This window comes from Fistularia commersonii, chromosome 19, assembly GCF_037954325.1.
Source record: "Fistularia commersonii isolate RoL2024-O1a breed Wild chromosome 19, RoL_Fcom_v1.0, whole genome shotgun sequence".
NCBI lineage: Eukaryota > Metazoa > Chordata > Actinopteri > Syngnathiformes > Fistulariidae > Fistularia > Fistularia commersonii.
In genome coordinates, this window is record NC_141302.1 from 17,005,275 (window position 1) to 17,031,864 (window position 26,590).

The following is a 26,590-nucleotide window of genomic DNA, read 5'->3' on the forward strand; positions in this document are numbered from 1 at the left end:
ATTTGCAGAGAAATATCCAGCGGGAGATGACAGAAAGAAGGCCTGTCAAGAACTAGTGTCCAGAGTGCAGGCTAGTCAGCAGCTCCGTGTCTGGGCCAAACAAGGTGATTACAATTGGGCTAGCTTTGCTGGTTCTTTAACAATTGTGAGAAGCGGGAAGCCGTTTACAGATGGCGAATACGCCAAATCATTCATGCTTGATGTGGCCAACGAGCTTTTTGACGACTTTAAGGTTAAAGACAAGATAATCAAACGGATAAAAGATATGCCTTTCTCAGCAAGAACTGTACATGATCGTACCATTATGATGTCAAATCAAGTGGAGAAACAACAGGTGAATGACATAAATGCAGCGAAGTATTTTTCAAAGTATGTTGTTCAAAATAAATTCAGTCTTATTGTACTCTAAAATTGTTGGTCTGTCTCTTCCATTTAGTTGTTTTTGGTATTAAAATATACATATGGCTCTCTTAGGATCAGATTTTAAAATATGTGGGTTTTTTGTCTCTCAGTCAAAAAGGTTCCCGACCCCTGGCTTATCAGGATCCATTTCACCCGACAAAAGCAACCAAATAATTTGTTGTCCTTTGACTTGCTTTTATTAATTTCACTTGGACATAAGTACAGAAACCACAGAACATCTTTTTCAAAGCTTCAAAAAAATAAAATGAAATCCATAGCTTCTACAAAACAGCTGAAAATAACACGTACACGACCAGGACAAAAAAACAAACAAAAAAAAACCCAAACCCCAGACCCCAGTCACACTCCCACAGTTGTGAAATCCTGAAGAAACAGGGACAGAAGCAACATGCTGTCAGGGAAAAATGGGGGTGTTACTCATATTTTAAAACTAGGATTTAGCTAGTTGTGATCTAATCAACTAATCAATTGGCACACCTCCATTGAAGTTATGTTCCATCTAAATTTCCCTTAAGAATGTGATGGGGAGCTTCATGCATACAAGCGACATTACTTCTGACATTAAGGTGTGAGGCATGCTGAAGGGCCGTGACTCGGCAAGGAGTGTTGGGGACCTGGTCTTTATACAGCAAGTGTTCCTTTTGCAGCTTTTGCCATGTTTGCAAGTCATAAGATGCAGACATTTCAGGTTTTTGTCAGTAGTTTCCATCAGAGACTTACACTCTCTGTATGAATGAAGCAGACATCATGCATTTTGCCCTGAACTCAAGTGTAGTGGCTGTTTGTTTTGTCTCTTAACTGCAATGAGAAAAACAAATTACGCTTTAAAAAAAAAAAAAAAAAATCTGTTTAGGATGGAGGCGCAAATCTAAAATGAAACTTTAAACATCTGCATAAATATTGTAAATTAACTCACTGAAGCACATTGGAAGTCTTGAAAGTGTCTGGATGAAGACAGACTCACTCTAGCTAACAGAAGAAAGTTCTTCACACTAGAATTCTGAAGGCAAAATAGCTTCAGGATGTGTCTGATGAAGATTCAAGTTATATACACCTAAGTTCAATGAAAAGCATATAAAGAATGCATATGCGTATTTTGCATCATCAAGAAAAGTACGTGCATGGTGACAATAGGGAGTTACACAACTTTGCAATGAATATCAACACATGAACTGAAGCCTTTTGACTGATTTGTTGTTTACAGCTCATCCTTCAAGCCCATCTAGGAGAACAGAAGAAAGCTCTCATCATCATACAGCTGACACCATGATTTCACTGTCACCTTAAAAACCATCCAATATCCCAGGCTTACTGCACTTATACTGGGTGGCTGCAGGAGTCTCTTTAACATTAAGTAATTTTATCTTATTTCATTACTTTTGCAGTGTATGAGCACCTTTGGTTAGAAAAATGGATGAGGAAGGACAAAAGATATTTCAGGTCAAGCCACTGCATTGAGTCCTCATTTCAAATCGATATTACTGATGTTATTTTGCAATCGATAACATCTGGGATATATTTGAAGTGACACTATAGGCTTATCAGGTGAAGAAAACTCAAGACAAAAAAAGCAGATAGGCTGAGGCAAACAATAGACTAAATGATGCAGTAAAAAAGCAGATGAGCTTAAAGGTTGCTACAGGAATGATTGGACTTCCTGTTGACTAAAATGCACTGAAATGAGGTGTAAACAACTCCAACTGATACACTGCATATTTTATCAAAGACATCCAGGCGGCATCAATGATCCTTTACCTTTAGCGGCCTGCCAGGCGCCACGACACAGTAACTCTGTAAACTCACTCCAGGTCATGAAATGAAATGAGCATAGCTAACATCTGGTTTAATACCCAGATTCATCCCTTAAATCAACATGGAGGCTTTAGTGCTACAATAATGTGACTAAGAAATGACCAAACACTCACAAGTAAATATCCAAGGACATGGTAAGGATCAAGAAAATTGTACATCCTAAAGGCTACAGGCAAGAGTGACAAACGGATGCCCCAAACCCCAAAATACACACTTTATTCACATACTCCTACCTCCCTTGCCCCAACTGCACACTCAGCCCACTTGGAAGTCTCCAGCTCAACAAAACTAATAAAATGCCTTTTCATGCCCAATTTGTTGAACCATATTGAAATAAATAACATGCAAATAATTTATAATAAGATGTTTTTCAATTTGAATTTTCCCTGCAACCATAGGTCACCCCAATATTAGCTTTCAGTCTATTAACCAAATGCCAGACAATTTCTTGTTGGCTTTTGAGTCATTCTCTGAGACTTTTGAATCAAATTTTCAGGTCATTTTCAGCCAATTTAGTTGAGGTTAAATCTGGAACTCTTTCGTTTTGCTACAGGCCTGTGAACACTTCGTATAGCTGAACTATATTTTACAGCTTTAATAGACAACACTGTCATGCTTTGACTCTCAAAATTCGTCAACGCATCCAGTGAGAACATGAACGCTAGTTTTTACTTTATTTTTAATGTATTATCACAATCGCAGGGGACTGATAGAATCCTAAGACCTTTTCAACTTACTAACCTTCAAAAACAGAATATACAAATGGCACACTCTGGACTGCCAGTAATTTGAGCTCCTCTGATAATGGCAACACCCACAGTGAGGAGGTTGTCATCTGGGGGGGCTATAAACAGATTGGGGGGAGATTTCCTTACTTCCATACATACAATCAGGAAGTGATTCCTCTGGTGGCTAAGGATTAATATAATGAAGACACATTACAGAAGTCTTACAATGCTTTTGTCAAGCGAACAGAGTCATAGCAGTCACCCTATAATTAAATTTGAACAGTAACAAGCGGTTAGAAGAATTTACATTTACAGGTGAATGTGAGGGTCAGGACTTCTGTCCATGTTGGATATAAAAAGCAAGGCGTTTGAGGTTCTTACAGCAGTGCCTGTTGTGTTGATACAGAAAACAAATTAAAGACAGTGAACTAGACTAATCCATCTATGCTGGCTCAGAGTTTCAAACCTTAAAACCTTTTTTTCCTCCAACCTATGACAAGGTTGGAGGGAAAAAAATAAAAATCAGGGCTTCGTACAAACTTGGATGTAGTCAATAAATGCCTGAAAGTTCAACAACAAACAATCAAATGGAGCAGGAGACAGCAACAACCACAGTACTGCTTACTTACAAAAGAAAAAAAATATATCACTGATGAGTTAGCTTCAGGAAAGAATAGCCATAGTACAGACATTTGCTATTTAGTGACACAAAGCTCCAGAAATACCAGGTCATAGATTCAGTCTAGTTCACTGACCCTGCCCCTCCCTCTGAATGCCACACCGCCGCCCAGCAAGGGGCTCCCTGTCTGCAGGCGCAACTCTGTTCTAATGCTTACAAGTTAAACTGCGGATACTATTAAATTGAATATCGAGTAGCTTGGGGATTTTCTACCTAGCTGGGGTCAGTGTAGAAGGAGATGCATGGGTGATAAGGGGGCACAGGTGAGGTGGTGAAAATTGCGATGATGGTTATAAATTAGGATTGGATCATTCGGTTTTGGTGCGTTTCATGGCTCCGGGTAGTTTCTCTTGCAACCTGTAAAAAAAAGAACACACAGCCTCTGAATAACAAAGAGACCTGTTACAAAGTTTCCTGGATATTCATGCAAACAAAATACAACACAAAGTTATTTATACAATAAAATTCTATACAATACAATCCAGTCCCAAAACAAAATGTACAAACTAGGATAAATCCCAAGATAGAGAATACATTAAAGAGCACTTATTTAGGGACGGTTCATTCAAAATTAAAATTTCTGCTTCAAACACAGTGTAAAGGAAGCCTTTTTCAAGTCTTATACACAAGGACTTTTGGACACCTGAAATAAACCATGCAACAAGAAAGAACTTTAAGTTTTTTTCAAGGTGTTTGGGAACTCATCTTTTTCCCAGCAGGCACCTGGGATCACGCTTCAATGTTACTTTCCTGTCAAACTACAGGACAGTTTTATCCACTCAAACATTTCGTTTGGGTGACTAACAGCAAAATATGAGGGTTTTACGAGGTGTTCTCTTTTCTGTATAATGGACTGGTCCTTTGTGTTAGGCCATATAATCGTCTCTCCTGTGTTTTAACAAAGAAGGTTAATTTGAATTTAATGTTTGCAGTGGTGCACCATCTCATGAAGATGTTCAGGATATAGGTACAGTATGAGCAAGTAGTATCTGTCTATTCTTATTATTTTCCAGAAAACTCAAACAAAACCGGTCTGATTAAAAGCAAATGTCAAATATCATCGCCTCCAGAGGTTTCCAAACACCAAGGTGGATCAGTTGCAAGGAGTGCTACTTACTTTGTAATTGTGGTGTTGATCTGAGTGCGGGCTAGGTTGATGTACTGGTCAATCTGGGTCTAGATTCAGGTTAAATAAATAAAAAACAAAAAACAAAAACAGGTGAGCAACAACAACACAAAAAACAGAATGCATCTCTTGAAAACCAAAGGTCCTACTTGAGATTTGACAGTTGATTGAACCTAAGTTTAAAAAAGTTCTAATTCTTAAAGTCTATATTCAACAAAGAAACTGTCAAGAAAAATCAGCATATATTTTATATCGTATTATTCCACATAGTAACATATTGGAAACCATAATGGTATTCGTGTGTCTTCTTCATCATTCTGTTACTACATTCCAGAGTAAACAACATGTTTGAGTTTTACCTTTTTAATATACATCAGTTCACCTTAAAAGTCAGTTTACGGATATATACCAAATTTGGGTCAAAGGTGCTTTTTATTGTCATTCCAATGCATGATGCATGGGAGAACAAAATTAGAAATTCGGGCTTTGGGGAACACAGCAAAATAGATAGAGTAAAATAGCCACAATATAACAACAACAAAGACCAGTCAGGTATCACAAAATAGGACAGAGGAGAGCTGTGGCTCAGGCTGCTAATTTCAAGGTAGTTTTGTAAAATAACTTTCAGATATACATTCAGGGTCATTTCTGTCTAATTCTTAGGTGATTCCAATAAGAGTTTTGCTCCCTTAAACGTAATCTTTTAAAGCAATCGCATGGCATTATGAATATTTCTGAACTGCAATATGCTTAAACATTACAGAGATTCCAGGTATTTAGCTAATACCATTTAAAAACAAAAAATAAACAAACAAAAAAAAACAAAAAAATAGGATGAAGTGATTTCTGTAAAAACGCGCATGAGTATGTATACAAACTAATGCAGCCTCAGGCGGCACTGGCCTTTGTCTCCCCAAGCCTGCCTTGGGGTGGCACGGAGCAGTGTGTCCCTGAGCCTGTCCCAAGCCCGGAAATGCAGAGGGTTGCGTCAGGAAGGGCATCCAGTGTAAAACTTTTGCCAAAACCAAACATGCGAGTCAACCGTAACCACATCATACCGGATCGGTCGAGGACCAGGTTAACAACGACCGCCACTGGTAATGATGACCTACAGGGTACCATTGGAAATTGGGCTACTGTGGGTCGAAGAACAAGAACAAGAAGAGGGGAGGGCGTGTTTGGAATCAGAGAGAGATGAGGAAAGGCAAGAGTCTGGGACTGAGAGTAGGGACTTTGAATATCGGGACTATGACGGGAAAAGGTAGAGAGTTGGTTGACACGATGCAGAGAAGGAAGGTGGATATACTGTGTGTCCAGGAGACCACGTGGAAAGGTAGTAGGGCTTGAAGCTTAGGAGCAGGCTTTAAGTTGTACTATTATGGTACTGTCAAGAAAAATGGAGTAGGAGTTATCTTGAAGGACGAGTTTGTTAGGAACATTCTGGAGGTGAAAAGAATGTCAGATAGACTTATGAGTCCGAAACTGGAAATTGAAGGTGTGATGCTCCATGTTATTAGTGGCTATGCCCCGCAGGTGGGATTTGAATTTGAAGAGAAGGATAAGTTCTGGAATGAGTTAGATGAAGTGATGCAGAATATTCCCAGAAATGAGAAAGTGGTAATTGGTGCAGACTTCAAAGGACATGTTGGTGAAGGCAAGAGAGGGGATGAATAAGTGATGGGCAGATTTGGTATCCAGGATAGGAATGCAGAGGGACAGATGGTGATAGATTTTGCAAAAAGGATAGTGAACACTTTTTTCCAGAAAAGACAAGAGACTTGTATAGACAAAGTAACCTAAAAGAGATCAGTGACTGCAAAGTAGTTGTAGGTGAGAGTGTAGCCAGACAGCATGGGGTGGTGATTTGTAGGATGACTCTGGTGACAAGTAAGATCAAGAGGGCAAAGACAGAGCAGAGGACAAAGTGGTGGAAGCTGAAAAGGGAAGAGTGGTGTATGGTTTTCAGGGAGGAGTTGATTTCCCTCTCTATCCTTAATTACCCAGACCTGTTGTACATCCTTTCCATCTTTTTTTCTCTGTTTCGCCAACCTGTATAGATCATTCTCTCCCTCCTTACAGTGCAACCGAGCACACAAGTCATCGTATGCCCTTTGTTTAGCCTTTGCTACCATCTTACGTAGAATCTCCCTCTACTCCTATCTGTTCCTTCAGTCCTCTCAGTGTTCCACTTCTTCTTTGCTAACCGCTTTCTCTGTATATACTCCCGCACTTCCTTTTTCCACCACCAAGTCTCCTTATCTACGCTCCTTCCAAATGACAAGTACCAAGTACCCTCCTACCTGTCTCCCTGATAACAGGATCAACCTCTAAGATCTCTAAGATCAACAGGGACTTAGAAAAGAATATGACAGGGTGCCAAGAGAGGAGCTCTGGTATTGTATGAGGAAGTCTGGACTGGCAGAGAAGTACGTTAAACTGGTGCAGGACATGTATGCTAGCTGTGAGACAGTGGTGCTGTGTGTTTTAGGGGTGACAGAGAAGCTCAAGATGGAGGTGGGACTCCATCAGGGATCAGCTCTGAGCCCCTTCTGGTTAGCAGTGGTGATGGACAGGCTGACCTATGAGGTTAGACAGGAATCTCCATGGACCATGATGTTTGCAAATTACATTGTGATCTGTGGTGAGAGCAGAAAATAGGTAGAGGAAAATCTAGAGGTGGAGGTATGCTCTGGAAAGGAGAGGAATGAAAGTTAGTTGCAGCAAGACAGAATACATGTGTGTGTGAATGAAAGGAACTCGGGTGGAACGGTGAAGCTACACGAAGTCGAGATAAAGAAGCTGGAGGATTTCAGGTACTCGGGGTCAACAGTCCAGGGCAACGGAGAGTGTGGAAAAGAGGTGAAGAGATGGATCCAAGCAGGTTGGAATGGGTGGAGAAAAGTGTCAGGGGTACTATGTGATAGAAGACTATCAGCCAGATTGAAAAGATAGGTGTACAAGACAGTGGTGAGACCAGTGATGCTGTATGGCCTCGAAACTGTTACAATGACCAAAAGACAGCAGGCAGAACTAGAGGTTGCAGAGACGAAGATGTTGCGATTCTCTTTGGGAGTGACCAGGATGGATAGGATCAGGAATGAGTCTATCAGAGGAACAGCACACGTTAGACGTTTTGGTGAGAAGGTCAAGAGAAGCCAGACTTAGATAGTTCGTTCATGTACAAAGGAGGGATAGAGAATATATTGGTAGACAGATGCTGGAATTGGAGCTGCCAGGCAAGCGGTCTCGAGGAAGACCAAAGAGAAGATTTATGGACGTAGTGAGAGAGGATATGAAGGTAGTTGGTGTGAGAGAGGAGGATGCAGAGAATAGGGTTGGATGGAGAGAGTTGATTCGCTGTGGCGACCCCTGAAGGGAAAAGCCAAAATAAGAAGAAGTAGTATGTATACAAACTGTTGCTGATACCAGCAGGGTTGTTCCATTGATTGTTGAAACTACTGCAAAGAGTCAGGGGATGATGTGTTAGCTACAAATATTCAGGTTCTATTTATGTTATTTCCATGATTTGGGGGTGGTAAAGCAGTTTAGTGAAATATGGGACAATCCTGTTTAACAGACTGACAGACAACTTATTGACATACATTTTATGTTCCTGTTTAATGGAGTATTTGCTTTTCAGTCAAAGCATAAATGTACAAAATCCAAGCTGTCTCTCAGCTGTCTGCCTGATTTACTACACTATAGTTTGCCACAATACTTCATGTATTTTAACTCAACTGATGGCAATGGCCATCAAGTGGGGTGTCGTGCATTTGGCCTGACTTACCTTGTTCTTTTCATAGATTGGAGGTATAGCAAAGAGAAGAATGTCAGCTGCAAAGAACAAAGGGGAAGAATGGGTGAAAATTAGTTTGGGGCTCAGTTTGAGAGCTTTCATCCATCCCTCAATTGTCTTCCACTTCTCCTATTCAGTGTTGGGGATGCTGGAGTCTATTCCAGCTGCCACTAGCTGAGAGGTGGGTTCACCCCAGACTGTATATGTGGGCCTACAATGGACTGACGACCAAATAGCCAACCATTCACTCTCATTCTCACATCTGAAGAATTTTCCAAATTTTGACAGATTTCATAGACCCTAAATGAGTGAGTGGAATGGTATTTTCTTCTACAAACCTGATTAATTAAATCTTTTCCACATAACCTGCTTTTAATTTTTTTATGGACATCTTTTGTGTTAAAAAAAATTAGGTTTATCTTGGTTAGGTAAACTTGTGGATTGTCTGGAGCGTACAGAAAGAATAGACACATAGCCAAGCTTAAAAAAAAGATGTATAAACAAACCATCTGTAAATGACTGAGGATAGGTTGTGGTAAAATCATCTTAACAGGATGTTCGAGCTGTTTATTAAATTAAAGCATTACTTCATATCACCATGAACAGGTGAGTTGTATTATTCTGTCATCCATGTAATACATTAGGATACAGTTTATGCTTGAAAAAACATGGGCTGGGAATAATCCGCAGATACTTCTCCTTCCTGCTCTGTTTTCAACATGTAGCAACGTAGTATTAGGGAATAGGCAATTGGGAAAATACCGTATTTTTCGGACTATACGTCGCTCTGGATTATAAATCGCACCAGCCAAAAATGCATAATAAAGAATGAAAAAAACATATATAAGTCGCACTGGAGTATAAGTCGCATTTTTTGGGGGAAATTTATTTGATAAAATCCAACACCAAGACTGGCCATTTCATCTTGAAAGGCAATTTAAAATAAAAATAGAATAGAGAACAACAGGCTGAATAAGTATAACCTAGTATAGCCTATATGAGGCATAAAAAACAAACTGGGAACGTGCCTGGTAGGCTATATTAACAATCATATTACAGTAAGAGCCATTCAAATAACTATAGCATATAGCACATGCTACAACCAAACGATCAGTGTCACTCTTAATCACTAAATCCAACGAAATCTTCTTCGGTTTCACTTCTGAACAACTCCGCCAACTCTAAAGGTAGACAATGTGCCGCTTCCTCTTCTACCGGTACGTCGCTTACGTCAGAGTAATCGTCACTTGCAGTTCCAATTATTCCAGCCTTTCTGAATCCCGACAGGATGGTGTCCTTGCCCCGATAGAGGCGATTGCGTTGCATGAAGCGGTAACACTGGGAAGGTCCTCCCACAAAGTCATTTATATTCATCCGCTTGGCAACTACCTGGGTGTGAAGACCCAACTGCACTGTTGACAAGCCTCACCCGGCAGCCCATTGTTCAAGCACCCATGTGTGAACTCTTTCCTCTAGCCGTGGCCAGCTAGCTTTTTGCCCGCGATTAGCTTTTTTAGTTTTCTTCATTTCAGTAAGAGTAACCTCTGCTTTTCGCTAGTCCCTTACAAGTTTCTCACTAACTTCAAACTTTCTTTCTGCTGCTCGATTGCCATTTTCAGCTGCATATTTCACTACTCCCTGCTTGTTACCTGCCGAATATGTTTTCTTTTCAGTGCCATTTTTGTTCAGCCCTTCTCAGTTGTTCTTGTAAGTTACCGCGAATGTTGAAATTATGAATTTTCATAGGTACAGAAGTCGCTGGTAGCATCTTTTTTCACTACGCACTTCTGCCATGACCCGCCCCGCTGAATTTTGATTGGTTGGCGTTGTGTGTGTGACGATCGCTGATATATTAAAGAAACACACGCAGACACACATCAGAGCAAGAGAGCTCAATAATTTCACACATAAGTCGCTCCAGAGTATAAGTCACACCCCCGGCCGAACTATGAAAAAAACTGCAACTTATAGACCGAAAAATACAGTACAATAAACAATCTTAGACCAAAATCAAGGTTATTAGAGATTAAATAAAGAATTTACCCAGGATTAGGATGGTGATGCCATTGAAGACAGCTCCAACATAGGTCAGTAGCCACATGGCCACAGCCAGCTGAGGAGGAAGCAAACAAAACTCACTTTAAAGCATATAAATTACAAAGTACTGAACAGTCACCATAAAATGCTGTCTGTGCTGTCGTAACTTCTGATACAGGTTGGCAGGCATTGATAAAGTGCGAACATTTGGATATACATACTTAATCAATAACCCAGGACTTAAGTTGGACAGATTTATTGACATTTTGACCCCTTTATTTGAAACCTCTCAATATCACTGTGGTGGCCTCATTCGAATGCTTTTTTAAGATTAAGTGACGTAACTATTGTCAGGAGAATTTGATACTTCAGTAGGATTTTTAATGGTTGTAAATTAACATTTATCACTGGAAGCAGGTGGCCTGAATGCATGAGGTTTTGTGCAACATTTAGACCTATGTCCAATGTGAACTACCTGAGGGCCAAAGGGCGCAGGCTGAAGTAGCTCACCTTGAGGGAGTCAACCAGATCCTCAACAAGGAAGAGGCGGCTTATCTGCTTCAGGCCTTGGTTGATGTAGGTCAGACTGGCATCCACGTGCTTGCGGAAGGTCTCAGGGGGGATGCTGACATCTTTATCTATCAGCGCTCTGGTGGTGGCAGCATGGGGGCATAGAATGAGTTCAGAAACAAAAGAACAGAGGACAATTCTCTTCAATAGTCTGAAGAAAATAAAAAAGGATTAAGTTTGGGATGGATAAAAAAATGGAGCTACAGAAACAGAAGATCACCACAACAAGCTCAATCTTGATGGATTACACTGAAACATTAAAATTTTGTGTCTATGATATATGGTCACGGATAAAATTTAACTTTTATTAAAATGCTTCTAATGCTGCTGTTGCATTCAGAAGCCGTCTGACAAACGTGCGCACGCGCGCACACACACACGCACGCACGCACGCACGCACACACAGATAATAGGTGTGACCTCTGTACTTTTACCTTGACAAAATACTGATATGACCGTCATTTGGTCTTACTTGAAGGGATGTCCATCACTGGACTTTTGCACTGCTTGGACCACGGACTTGTAGATGCGGAATGAGATTGTGACGCAGAGCAGAGCCAGCAGCAGGTATGAGGCCACACTAATGACACTGAAGGCTGCCAGCGACAGCAGCAACAACATTGACACTCCGAACACCAGGCCTGATTTCTTGGGGTCCCTCCAGTGGATAAGATCCTTAACTGCAGACAGACAAAATGTATTAAAACGATGGATTGTTTCATAATTTTTCACCATGACAAGTGCTCACTAACTTTGCTACCACCTAAAAACTGATGAAATGTATCTCGATGTATATTAAAAAAATCCCATCATTACTGTTAAAATCCTCCAGTCCAATTGGTATCGTAAATTTCCCTGAAATAAAGGGGGAGCACAGGCCAGACAGGTGAGCGTGAGATGGTTTTAATTCTGAAAACAAAACCTTCAGAATAATGTTTTCGGTCACCTCAGAACCTCAAACTAGGGTTGGCTGCTACACAACAGGCAACAATAAATTCAAAACTGAATATAAATTCTTGTCATGGTCCTCAATGTCAAACAATGAATGGATCAGGGTTAGGGACCGTGTTTTATTTAATAAAGGGTGAGAAACAACCAGTTGGAAGAGTTCAACTAGATTTGCACAATACCGTCAAAATTAGCCAGAGAGAAGTTGCTAATATTAGATTTGGAGGGGGGAGGGGAGCTGTAATTTAGTTCAATTATCTTCTAACCTGAATGTTAATGTACTGTAGTCAGCTATGAAATCCATCCGCCAAACATGACCTCAAAATGAGCAAGAAAGCACTCGGGAGGTAAGAGAAATAGTCAGAAACGTTGAATGAAATACTAAGAAAATAAAAGGCAAATGAACTTTTTAGAGATACACTATGACATTACAGGCTGAAATAACTGCTTTTTATTGGGCTTTTAACATAAAACTAATTAACTAAAAATGAAGATGAAATTACATGGAAAATTACTAGTTACAATATTATACCTATATATTATAACCTATAAATACTGAATAAGTTATATAATCTATGATAAAATCTTATAATCTTATATAAATCAAATAAAAACTTAAGTAGCACCAGTTTTTACAGAAGTGACAGGCGATGTGAGAAAATTGGAGGCCAGCGGGAACATTAAAAAATTAAAATTCTATTAAAGAGGTGAAATCTTTGACATCCAATATGGGTACAGTTAGATGCTTTCAAGAAACTTGAAACATAGTTTCCTCTCAGTAGGATTACAATACAGTCCAAAAATAAAGGTTTTTGAAATAATTTAATAGCATTTCTTTTCATTATCACCTCTTTTTCAGTCTGATTCATTAAATAATGTGGTTACCAATAAATTCTCGTTAAAATCTTTTAGCAACTGGACTTAATTTTCTTCCCTGAAGGGGTTTCACCTCTCATCCGAGAAGCTTCTTCAGTTCAAATCAAGTCCAGTTGTTATTAGATTTTGACAAGAATTGATCATGACCCGAATGACGGAGTACCTCCGAGGATCACCAATAAATCTTCTGCAGTTCAAATCAAGCTGTTACGATAAAATTTTGACAAGAATTGATCATTATCTGGATGACTGAGATGTTCTGCAGATGAGAGGGTATTCAACAAAAATCTCCCATGGTTTGTTCAGCAGAGATGGTGTAATGTTTTTGTTCACATCCTGTGAGAAGTTGAGCATGCAGAAGCAATGGCCTCTATAAAGGCGGTTATGTAATGGTGTGGGTCAGCTCTGCTCCCTCTGCGTGGGGAAAAGGGGGTTGTTAAAAAAAGGCCTTGTCTAAGTGGGACAGAAGCACGTGGGTTGCTGCCTTTGAGAGCCTGTAGGCCTCAGAGCCCCAGTACAATATACAAAGAGATAGCAATTACTACACCAACCTCTTCTATCGACTCATGTTTCAATGAGCCTCATATGTCTTTTACAACTAACAACCACAAAAACTTAACTACTGATGTAAGACAAACAATTTACCACAAATATGTGGTAATAAAGAGAGTTTTAGTTTTACCTTGAGGTAACTTTAGGGGGCAATGTGCTGATGATTTGAGGTAATCTCACTATCTGGAAGGCGATTTCTGTCTTTATTTTTCAGCTACCATTCTGGAAATTTTTTGTTGACTCTCAGATACATTATGACAGTGTATTTTTACCAGTTACATATGATGACACAGAAACTGAAGTGTCTGAATACATGACTCCAAAATGTGTGTGCGTATCTGTAAATGTATTGTATCTTGTGCTGACCCGGCCAAGTCTGTCAAATTTTAAAGTCAAAGTGGCCCCTAAGCCAAAGAGTTTGCCCACCCCTGGGCTAGAAGCTTAGGAGCAGGCTTTAAGTTGTACTATTATGGTACTGACAAGAAGAGAAATTGAGTAGGAGTTATCTTGAAGGAAGAGTTTGTTAGGAATGTTCTGGAGGTGAAATGAATGTCAGATAGACTTATGAGTCTGAAACTGAAAATTGAAGGTGTGATGCTCAATGTTGTTAGTGGCTATGCCCCGCAGGTGGGATTTGAATTTGAAGAGAAGGAGAAGTTCTGGAATGAGTTAGATGAAGTGATGCAGAATATTCCCAGAAATGAGAGAGTGGTAATTGGTGCAGACTTCAATGGACATGTTGGTGAAGGAAATAGAGGGGATGAATAAGTGATGGGCAGATTTGGTATACAGGATAGTAATGCAGAGGGACAGATGATGGTAGATTTTGCAAAAAGAATAGTGAACACTTTTTTCCAGAAAAGACAACTACATCTTGTATAGACGAGGTAACCTGAAAGAGATCAGTGACTGCAAAGCTGTTATAGGTCAGTGTGGCCACACAGCATGGGATGGCGGTTTGTAGGAGGACTCTGGTGACAAGGAAGATCAAGAGGACAAACGCAGAGCAGAGAACAAAGTGATGGAAGCTAAAAAGGGAGGAGTGTTGTATACCTTATTTTCTGCACTATAAGGTGCACCTAAAAGCCTTTAATCTTCTCAAAAACAGACAGTGCACCTCATAATCTGGTGCGCCTTATATATGGATCAATATTGATCCGCAAGAGGTTCACAACTACGGAAGCAGTCACCGACTCAATTTTCTCCCGTAGAAGAAGTAGCGCACAGTGCATTCTGAGATATATGACTACGCAAAGCGTGCGTTTTCATTTCCATTGTGTGTGTTTGTGTGCGCGCATCACCGAAGTAGCAGCGGTAAAAACGGTAATGGGGAATTCCAGTCCCACACCATTTGTGTGTGTATAAAAAACCCAAAATGGCACCTTTCAAGAGACATGCTTACGACCCAGAGTTTAAACTCAAGGCGATCAGTCACGCAGTAGAACATGGGAATAGAGCAGCAGCAGCAGCGAGAGAATTCAACAGTAACAAGTCAATGGTGCGGAAGTGGAGGAAGCAACAAGATGACCTACGCCAAGTAAAGAAGACTAAACAGATTTTCCAAGGAAACAAAGCGAGATTGCTAAAGTTAAAGGACAAACTTGAACAGTGGGTTGTTGAACAGAAAGCAAAAAATCGTCTCTACAGTCACTATTCGAATGAAGGCAACAGCGCTAGCTTGCAACACAAACATCCATGAATTTAGAGACGGTCCTTCTTGATGCTTTTGTTTTATGAAATGCTTTGAACTGTGACATATTGAGTTGGAAATACATTGTTTTCAACGAAGGCAGAGCAAATTCCGAACTTTCTCCCAGAGCAAAGAGCTACAGGTACATACGGTACCATAATGTGAATGTACTAACTTGTTTTGGGAGTGAGCGGAGTTGTCAAAATGTTGGTTTGTATTCTATTAATAAAGTTTGAATGACTTATCTGACTGTTTAGTTGACATTCCATCCAGTGCAGCTCCATTTAGGTGGATGCATAACGCAACCCCAGCCACCACTGTAGCTCTATTTTATGCGCCTTATAATGCAGTGCACCTTATATATGAATTTTTTTTGTTGAATAGGCCATTCATTGAAGGTGCACCTTATGGTGCGGAAAATACGGTAGCTTTCAGGGATGAGTTGAGAAAGGCTCTGGGTGGTCAGGTAAAGTTTCCAGATGACTAGACAAATACAGTTAGTGCTATCAGGGAGACCGATAGGAGAGTACTTGGTGTGTCATCTGGAGGGAAAGTAGATAAGGAGGCTTGGTGGTGGAATGAGGAAGTGCAGGAGTATTTACAGAGAAAGGACTGAAGAGAACAGACAGGAGTTCAGGGAGATACAACGAAAGGTAAAGATAGGGGTAGCAAAGGCTAAACAAAGGGCGTACGATGACTTGTATGCTTGGTTGCACTGTAAGGAGGGAGAGAATGATCTATACAGGTTGGCATAACAGAGAGATAATGATGGAAAGGATGTACAACAGGTCCGGGTGATTAAGGACAGAGAGGGAAATGTATTGACAGATGCTAGAAGAGTGATGGGAAGATGGAAAGAGTACTTTGAAGAACTGATGAATGGGGAAAATGAAAGAGAGACAAGGGTAGAAGAGGGGACTATTGTAGACCACCAAGAAGCACAAATTAGTAAAAGTGAGGTGAGGAAAGCATTTAAGAGGATGAAGAGAGGAAAAGCAGTTGGTCCTGATGATATACCTGTGAAGTGTGGAAGTGTCTAGGAGAGGCTGCGCTAGAGTTTCTGACTATTATTCAACAGGAGAGTGAGAAGAGAGTGAGAAGATTCCTGAAGAATGGAGATGAAGTGTGATGGTTCCCATTTTTTAAGAATAAGGGGGATGTGCAGAATTGCGGCAACTGTAGAGATATAAAGTTGATGAACCATACAATGAAGTTATGGGAAAGAGTAGTAGAAACTACACAGAGCAGAAGTCACCATTTGTGAACAGCAGTATGGCTTCATGGCTAAAGAGAGTACTACAGATGCAGTATTTGCTTTGAGAATAGTAATAGAGGAGTACAGAGAAGGCCAGAGGGAGCTGCATTGTGTGTTTTTTTTATCTAGAAAAAGCATATGACAGGGTGCCAAGAGAGGAGCTCTGGTATTGTATGAGAAAATCTGGAGTGGCAGAGAAGTATGTCAGACTGATGCAGGACATGTTTGCTAGCTGTGAGACAGTGGTGCGGTGTGCTGTAGGGGTAACAGATAAGTTCAAGGTGGGACTCCATCAGGGATCAGCTCTGAGCCCCTTCTTGTTTGCAGTGGTGATGGACAGGCTGACAGATGAGGTTAGACAGGAATCCCCATGGACCATGATGTTTGCAGATGACATTGTGATCTGTAGTGAGAGCAGAAAATAGGTAGAGGAAAATCTAGAGGTGGAGGTATGCTCTGGAAAGGAAAGGAATGAAAGTTAGTGGCAGCAAGACGGAATATGTGTGTGTAAATGAGAGGAACTCAGGTGGAAAGGTGAGGCTACATGGAGTGGAGATGAAGAAGCTGGAGGATTTCAGGTACTCAGGGTCAACAGTCCAGGGCAACGGAGAGTGTGGAAAAGAGGTGAAGAGATGGATCCAAGCAGGTTGGAATGGGTGGAGAAAAGTGTCAGGGGTACTATGTGATAGAAGACTATCAGCCAGATAGTAGACAGATGCTGGAATTGCGGCTGCCAAGCAGAAGGTCTAGAGGAAGACCAACGAAAAGATTTATGGACGAAGTGAGAGAGGATATGAAGTTAGTTGGTGTGAGAGAGGAGAATAGGGTTAAATGGAGAAGGTTGATTCGCTGTGGCTACCCCTGAAGGGATAAACTGAAAGGAAAAGAAGACTCTTTCTCACCCAGCGCATGAACTCCTGTTTAAACACTTTATATAAATTACACCTAGAAAGAGTACTATAGATGCAGAATTTGCTCTGAGAATGCTAATAGAGAAGTACAGAGAAGGCCAGAGGGAGTTGCACTGCGTTTTTGTAGACCTAGAAAAAGCATATGACAGGGTGCCAAGAGAGGAACTCTGGTATTGTATGAGGAAGTCTGGACTGGCAGAGATTGGTGCAGGACATGTATGCTAGCTGTGAGACAGTGGTGCGGTCTGCTGTTGGGGTAACCTAGATGTTCAGGGTTCAAGGTGGAGGTGGGACTCCATCAGGGATCAGCTCTGAGCCCCTTTTTGTTTGCAGTGGTGATGGACAGGGTTACAGATGATTTTAGACAGGAATCTACATGGACCATGATGTTTGCAGATGACATTGGAGCTGCCAGGCAAGAAGACCAAAGAGACGATTTATAGACGTCATGAGAAAGGATATGAAGGTATTTGGTATGAGAGAGGAGGATACAGAGAATAGGGTTAGATGGAGAAGGTTGATTCACTGTGGCGACCCCTGAAGGGAAAAGCAGAAAGGAGAAGAAGAGGGTGCAAGCTATGTGCACTCTACCAGGTGGACCTGCAAATCTTGAACAGGACACCCCAGGAAAGCAGGTTGAGTTGAGTAGAGAACCCAAGACCTCAACTTACTCCTTTCAATATGAAGTAACACTGTCGATTCTCTTACAACCCTCCCCTTCCCCCGCATATCAGTTACTTGCTTCAGATATCTTGTTCTTTCAGTTACGACTATAGGTCAGAGTTGGGACATAAATGGACCAGCAAATTGAGACCTTTGCTTTCTGGCTGAGCGCCCCTCCCCCAAAACCCACCAATGCAGCATCCTGCACTGATATGGATTACGCACTGATCCAACCCGCCCAAATCACACTCTATTCCACTCCCACTCTGGAAGACCCTGAGATGCGTGGAATTCCTTTACTTGCGGCACCATTTCCTTTCCAATTGAATGGGCCTATCCACTGACTTCCAGAACAGGAAAATGGCCTCAAACAAGACCTCCTGACTCAGCTACAACCATCTCCAGTTGTTTGGAGGTCATTTGTTGACGAGGTGATAAGCCCACAGGACCACACCCCATGAGGTTCCCATAATGGAAACACATGATAAAAATGTGAGGAGAATCAGTGACAAATGCATGCACAAGTCTACCCAGGATTCTGCTCTGCGGAGATGTACAGCACCACTGCAGAGAAGTACTAAAATAACCAAAGCAAATGTCTCTGGGGGAGGGGGGGAGGGGTTCATTAGCTTCTCTACATAGTTACATCCCAAAACACTTCATTACATCAGCTGAAACAAGTGAATCTGTGAATTGCTTGGTACACAGTGAACAGGTTTGCTTAAAAGGCAGCCCTGTAGACAACCTCACACTCAATCTGAGGCTGGTACAGAGCCAGATGGGGGGGCAACAAATTATGCTACAACTACAATTATGCCAAATCCCGACCAACAGTTGTATACCTGAACTCTTCACTGTCTCTAAGAACTGTGGAAACTTCTATGATAAGACGTGAATCGTCCTCAAGGACAGATTTGACAAGGACTGACATCTGGGATCACCAGTCTCAAAACCTTTACAACAATGACAAATAAATAGTTTTATATGTTAGGACAGCTAAATCCTTCAAATGTCATGAGGAGTTATAGTAAAACATTGATCCTATTTTATAAATGAATTTTTGCATTTATTTTTTGCTCAGGTGATTATCTTCGCGGTGCATCAAGAAGTCAGATATTACGACACAATTTGTTTTGACATTTAAGGCTGAACGCATATTATTATAAATATTCCATACAGTAGTGATGAAATATATGCAGCATGGTAAACTTTAGCAAAAAAAAAAAACAAAAAAAAAAACAAAACAGGAAAACTACTTTACCAACTGAAAAAAATTACAGTAAAGAGATGTAGAAAACATTAATATCCATTATTTTCTAGATCTACAAGTCAACAGTTATTTATCAAGAATAAATTTGAAAATGAGCAGACAGGAACAACTTTTACATAAAATCACCAGTTTGGGGTACCTGTAGGAAATTAGCGAGCCAAATGCTCAGAAATAAAATCTGTTACCTGATAAGTGGGTTAGTATTGTTGTCAAGACATGCTCAGCAAGATGATAGGCCTCAGCCATCCATATGTCAATGGCTTCTACTTCTTTGGAATATGTGGATTCGGGTCTGCTTTGGGAATACGGGAAACGAGAGACACAGGTAACCGCCGTAACATCTTGATCAGCCTTGTCCACCATTTCAATCTCCTGCTCTTGGCTACTGCCCAGCTCTTTGAGAGCATTAATAGTAAGCTGTTCTTGCTCAAGATCCATAACCATGGTCGGGGAGGGCTGTGAAGACTTCAGAATGATTTTATCGAAGTCCTTTGAAGGAAAATCATCATCTTCGGGCTCTAGACCCTCTCTTGATTTGAGGCATTCTCTCATGAAGTCCAAAAAGCTATCTGTAGGCTCAGACGTGTGGCTATCAGGGTTGATGCCTTCCAAGGTTCTTTTAAGGTTAGGTGCAATGTTACTTGGTTGAGAGTCCAACTCTATGTTTGAAATGATTTTATGGGGAGAGAGTGAGTTCCTGTTTTCTGTATCATCTGCAATGTCAGTGGCCATAATACTATAGGGATCTGGCTCCTTGATGCTGCTGATGGTTTCACTTTGCAAAATAGAATATGGATTTGGGGGATACTCTGTTAACAGCTGGTCATTATCATCTGGAGCAACATTTACATTGAGTGATTCACCGTGGACTTGAGAAGACTCAAAAACCAAGCACTCTTTCACTCTATCATCCCTCTGAGTAGCATCATAATCACAAGTGAATGATAGCCCGCCATATATATGATCTGACATGAACCTGCTTTGAGAGAGGGAGGCAGGTTCTGTGCTGCATGGAAAATGGCCTGAAACTTGGGTGATAACATCAGTTTTCTGTTGTTCCAGAATGTCCTGTGATTCACCTGACCACTCATCATTGTCTGGAAAGTAATCTTCCTTATCTGTGTCTGGAAAACAAGAAGCAGTGGTCTGTAATTCCTCTGATTGTACTTGGATAATATCCGACACAGAATCCTCAGGTTTTGGCAAAGATTCCTGACTGTCAGTTCCATCTTGAGATTCGAGCATCTTGTGTTTTGGAGAGTATTCATTGTCAGAATCAACTGGTGAGGATGAAGGAGAAAAGCCCTCAATCAATTCACTTTCTAAGGAATGTATCCTAGGTGGATCAGTTTTCTGCCTTTCTGATTCAGATTTTTTCAGTGCTGAACCCTCTTTCACAGTTTCATAATCCTTTTCTTCGGCTGCTTCGGGCTCCATCTCCTCATCACTATAATTTGGCTCATCTGTTTCAATAACATTGATCGTTGGAACCTGCATTAGCTTCCTCTCTGATCTTGTTGACTGGGTCACCTTTGTCTCAGAGGGAGGATCGGGGGTTGAGGATGCAGTAGCTATGGGGTCATTTGAAACATCAGGTGCAGGAGTTGGATCAGGGATAGAGTCAGTGATAGCATCTTCAATGACCGTATCATCAGATTCTTCTGAGCTGTCTACTTCACTGACCTCTGGGAGTTCCAAGTCTCCAGTCCATTTGTTGTTTCTGTCATCCATAACAGTCTGTTTAATGTCAGTGTTAAATGCCAGGTTGTCTGTGGGAGATGGTGAACCAAAGCCTTCAGGAGGAGCAGGGGAATCTGGAAGCTCTGAATCAAGACCTGATGGATGTGGAACATCTGGTTGTTCAAGCTGTTCCCACATATAGGCTGTTGGGAGAAAGTTCAGATCGAAGCCTGACTCTTCCACACTTGATTGCTTCGGTGGTTCGTTTTTTAAGTCGTCCTCAAGTTTTGTGGGCACAGGTGTTGAACCCATGAAAATATCAGGGGCACCAGCAAAGACAGCAGGAGCATCATGTATAGCCATATCATTCTGCTTCTCCTCTGTTGATGCAACATTTTCTGGAGACACTGTTCTTTTGATTAGATCTACAGCATCCGAATTGGGCACTGGAGGCAAATGAGCTTTCATCCACTCTTCTGTTTCTTCAAATTCATTAACCTGTCTGAAATCTCCAAGAACCTCAAAAGGGGATTCTGGTGACACTTGCTCAGCACAGTCTCCTTTTGTCTGGACAACTGTAATATTTTTCTCTGCAGGAAGTTTTGGAGTCTTAGTGGAGGGCTTGTGGGTCTCTGTGGAAGATTTCTCATGATAGCGGTCTCTAGATTGAAAGAAACCACCATCACTTCTAAAATCGGACTCCTTTTTTGCAGCAAGAGCCTCCAGTGCCTTTATGCGCTCTGACACAGGAGATGTCTTTATTGGTGAATTTGGTTGTTCACGGGGCTGCCCTGCATCACCCCCATAATTGTCAGGAGAGAAAGAAGCAGCTTGGGAAGAAAAGCGAAGGGATGTTGCTATGCCTTCGCAGGATTTGTCGGAGCCCGGCACCACCCTTTTCTCTGCATCGTCATAAGTGGAGAATGACAGCAGAGAGGAAAGAGGAGGGGAGGACATTGAAATTACACAGTCAATTCCCATGCACTTCTACTGCTATTAAGCAAGGCCTTTATGTTGCAGCCCAAGCATTCATGCATCGCATGATGGGAATGTGAGGCATATAGATGGATGGAGTCTTTACTTGTTTGCACTTAATTTAGTAGGGTAGTTAAACTTAATAAAAATGCAATGAAGCAGCGCCCGGTATGAAAAATTATACCATGACAACCTAATGAAACTGCCAAAAGAAAGAAAATTTCACTGATGGGAGGAGTTCTGAAACCCTTCAATAGCAGAATAAATGTGTCACTTGCAAATTTGAATTTTTGGACGATGAAATTGTGCTCATGTGATGGCTTTGCTGCCTAAATGAGATTATTCACGACAGATACCACAAATTCATTCACTGAATCTTTCACACACAGGATGTCCTTTCCCCTGCTGATAACCCTTGGCATTTTAGCACAGCTATATAGTCAAACACAAAACTTTTAGTTATTCTATCTTGTAGGTCCCTGTGATTTCATGAAATAATATCAGTAATAAGTGGGCATTTGCATAGCTCAACTCTTTAAGACACAGTGATTAGATGAAATACTAGTAGAAATGATAAGAGGGGGGCAAAACTAACATGGCTTACTGCCAAAAGGCTACTTAATTTAATGATTTAAGGGTCTGGGGCATTATAGCATCTTGTATCCTAAACGATGAAGAACGGTTCCCCCCCAACCCGACATACAAGAAATGAATACACCCAAAACAAACAGCATTCACAAATACTAATTCTGCAGATCAAACAATCAGAGGAATAGCCACACATATAAAATTATAAACAGATGAGGAAAATGGTTGTGCATCATTCTGATTCCACATATGTGTAAATATGTATCAATAATGAACTCAATGAATTACAAATACAAGGCATCAATCTAAGTAACATCTGGGTTTATGTTGCAGTATGCTCTTTGCATGTCACTATTTGGGCATTGGACATCAGATATATGGACCATTTTCAGGATTCAATAGTTTTTTTTCCCCAAAAATTGTTATATTAGTAAAATATATGTAACTATATATAATATAGTTAAATATGTATATATATGTATATATATATGTGTGTGTGTGTGTATGTATGTATGTATGTAAATATGTATATGTATATGTATATATATATATATATTTCTGTGTGTGTGTGTATGTTTATGGTTTCTATCATGGCAAAGTTTAAGAGTTTAAAGTTTAAGAATAAGAAAAACTTTATTTAATCAGAAGGAAATTGTTGTATATATTCAACTGTGAATAAAGATGAAACCTTTGATTTATGGTGTGTAGTCCACACATCTTTTTCCAACACTTGAAAATCAATTATTTGGTTCTAATTTCGACAAACTTAAAAGTAAGCCACAAGGTATGATAAATTAAATTTTCAGAATTGGAAATGTTCTTCAAAAATATCCAGCCCTATGTAAAGTCCACAATCTCAAGGTTTAGCTGCTGTAGTAATAGTTGCTATTTTTGACCTATATTCAAGTGACTTCTATTAACTGCAGTAAAGGTTATGATACCAAAATGGTGAAATAATGCAAAGAGTTCGAGAACACTGTAGTCTCCACAGAGTTAATATCAAGTAATAAGAACAAGTAATCAATAAAAGAAAGACAGGGCCTCCTCCATGGACATGTGTCTCCTCGCATCTGCAGCAACTGTTCCAACAAAAACATGATCACCTGTTTAAGCACCAGGACCCCTGGGTTCTGTGGTGTATTAACAGGAAGTGGACAGGTATATGAGGACACAGCCCAGGGGTTGGCAACCTTTAACACCCAAAGAGCCATTTGGACCTGATTTCCATGGAAACACTGGGAGCCACAATTACTTTTTGACATCTAAAATACCACTGCAATACCACTGTATATATTGTTTTTTCTTACCTTTACACTTTGTATAAACAACTATATTTTTCCAACCTGGGGTTGAAAGTCTCAACAAATTGACGGCATTTTGGCAGGTACACCGGCTTCTGCGAGTGGGTCCTTTTTTTTTGAGCATCGAAAAATAACAAATATAATTTTATTTTAATATTTCAAGATCAAAATAATCTTCCAATATAGAACTAAAATTAAAAAAATGAACTAACAAAAATAAAATACACTTCAATAAAATACTCTTCCCAAGCCACTTGCAGTGTAAGGATGAAAGAGCCGCATTGCAGCTCCAGAGGCGCGGGTTGACGACCCCTGACAGACATTGTAAACCCATCTATTCACTAGCACAACTGCTAGTTGTTTAAATTATTTTACCCACAACACATCAAAGGGTACAGCAATTCCATAATAATCTAAGTTTTAATTTCTTCAAACAACTCTTGACATGATCTCATCATGAAAATAATGCCACTGAAGACAACCAGATAATTCCACTGCTGTCTTACTGACAGTCCCCTGCGTATGGGATAGGTTGGTGCCCCCCCCGCACCACATTACAATTCCTTGTTCAAACCAGCCTATACTATAGGAGTAAAACTTTTGTCCTTTGGCCCGGTCTACATAAACAAATTACCCCTTCTTGCCAATGTTAACCAGCTTCCTCTAACTTACGTCCTCAGCATTGTTTCAATCAGGTACTACTTTCTACCATAGCAGATCAGTGAGACCACAATGTACTGTATTGATGAAAAAAAAAATCAACACATACAAGATAATAAACAGCAATATCCTCTCCTTCAAAGTGTGCCACATGCTCTGTACCAAAAGGTATGTCCTCTAATTTTTCCTTTCCTTTTCCCCTAAATTAAAAAAAAACAAAACAAACAAAGATCAACAAGAAACAAAGTTAACAATAATTAGAAGATCTACAATCTGCATTTCTTTTTTTTCTACCCATATCCAATTTCCTGGTCAAAATCACCTGAAAATTGTTTTACTTTTTTTTTTTTCCCTCCTAAAAATTTATGGCAAATTACCATACCACAATATCACGATAAATTTTAAAAGTATTTAAGACAATGTTATAAGGGACAGATAATTAATCACATCTCTAACCTTGAAATAACAAGAAAGATTATGGAGATAATAAGATTAAAAACTATAGAATTTTATTTTTTGCTGGAGGTTACAGATTAAAAGGTCACAGCTGAGCTGACAGTCAAGTACAGACAAACCTCATCCAGTATGGGTTGAGTGGGAGCTGGGTACATTAGTGCTTGATTGTGACCAATGTAGTCATCTGCGCTTGTTTTTCTATTGGAATGGTTAACATTTTTACACACTACCAAAGACAAGAGCATCAGTGTTGGCAAAAGAAGGGGTGAAAAAATAAGCCAAACTAGTAAAAGGAAACCTACTGATTAAAGCATAAGCAGATCGACGAGACATGCACAGAGCCATGAGCAGATTGTGGGTCTCGAGTGCCACTGTTCCTCTGGGGAGGGGGCGATACTAGGTCAGGAAGAAGGTAGGACCATTCCCACAAGACACCACCATGATCTATTTTGAGGTTTCTGCTCCTGTGCACAAAATGTGAACTTGAACTTTTCTGCTTTCTTAAAATAAGGTGGCAATCTTGGGATTACCTGCAACCTACAGTGGCTGCTGCTGACCTATAAAATGTTGGGAGGATCAGACTGAGAGGTGCCTAAGACCTGATTGGTTGAGTCTAAAGACAGGAATCACTCAAACAAGATTCTGTTTCATCCTAAAAACTGCTGCCTCTAAAGCACCTGCGGTCTGCAGTTGTTATGGTTCTTGAGATTCTACTGCTTAGCCAAGGGGGTCTGCCGTACAGCTTGAGGGAAGTTAAAGATAAACTGCAGAAATCAAATTAAAAAAACAAAAACTAGTGTTGTTCAATCTTATCACGTTAACTGCACTTAGTTTTTGTTTTTCCAGCTGCCATGATAAGATTTTTAAACACCTGACACTGACATGGATGACTGGGGATGTTCTCAGAAACATTAGAAATGCACTAAATTAGGTATCACTTTAAACTAAACTGTTTTCTAGTTCTTTTGAAAAACTTTGACTTTGTCAATTGTTTGGTCATTTACACACGCACACACGCAAGCACGTGAAGTAAAGTGAAGAAAATCTTAAGAGGCCTTTCAAATGATGGGTAATTAACTACTTGAAATTTAGCAAATAAATTAAGGAATAGGCAAGCAATTACTTTAACATTTGCATGGATCGCTCTCCAATCTGTAAGAGATTATAATATTTATCAATAATAAATCAGACTATGAAATTATAAATTACACAAATAACTGCCATCCCTGAAAAAATGAAATCAAAATGGTAAAAGTAAGATTATACTTTGTACCAAAACAAAAAAAGCCAAACTAAAACAGCCATCATATTTAAAGTCAAAATTGTCACATCTGCACCTGCAGTCTTTGGCACCTTTACTTTGGGGATTGGAACCTTAAGACTGACATGCTTGGCTTAGATTATGGTTCTTTGTAAATGACTGTGCTAGCGGACCTAAAAGAAGACAATATGCTTGGACTGCAAGCAAGTGTTAAAACCAAATTCAAGGAGGGATTAGGTGGCCTAGATGCCATCTGTGATTGAAACCATGTGATCATGGTGAGCGGGGGAGGTGAAGTGGGTCTAATTAGCCTGGTGAAGCAGCAGAGGGGCA

The 26,590-nt window shown here is 40.3% G+C and overlaps 1 protein-coding gene across 3 annotated transcripts in view; it reads right to left on the bottom strand.

Moving 5' to 3' along the window:
• Nucleotides 1-576: 576 nt before the first annotated feature.
• Nucleotides 577-26,590, bottom strand: part of rtn3 (reticulon 3) — a 33,276-nt gene continuing 7,262 nt past the window's right edge. For 2 of the 3 annotated variants that reach the window (XM_086165952.1, XM_086165951.1), the window contains 6 exons: nucleotides 11,644-11,851; nucleotides 11,112-11,250; nucleotides 10,608-10,677; nucleotides 8,556-8,602; nucleotides 4,760-4,818; nucleotides 577-3,999 (listed from right to left, as the gene is read on the bottom strand). In XM_086165952.1, coding sequence (XP_086022078.1) covers nucleotides 3,951-3,999; nucleotides 4,760-4,818; nucleotides 8,556-8,602; nucleotides 10,608-10,677; nucleotides 11,112-11,250; nucleotides 11,644-11,851 — 572 coding nt within the window. In that variant the 3' untranslated portion in view covers nucleotides 577-3,950. Of the gene's footprint in view, nucleotides 4,000-4,759; nucleotides 4,819-8,555; nucleotides 8,603-10,607; nucleotides 10,678-11,111; nucleotides 11,251-11,643; nucleotides 11,852-19,521; nucleotides 22,681-26,590 lie in introns of those variants that run through there. The other variant, XM_086165950.1, reaches the window with a different exon arrangement.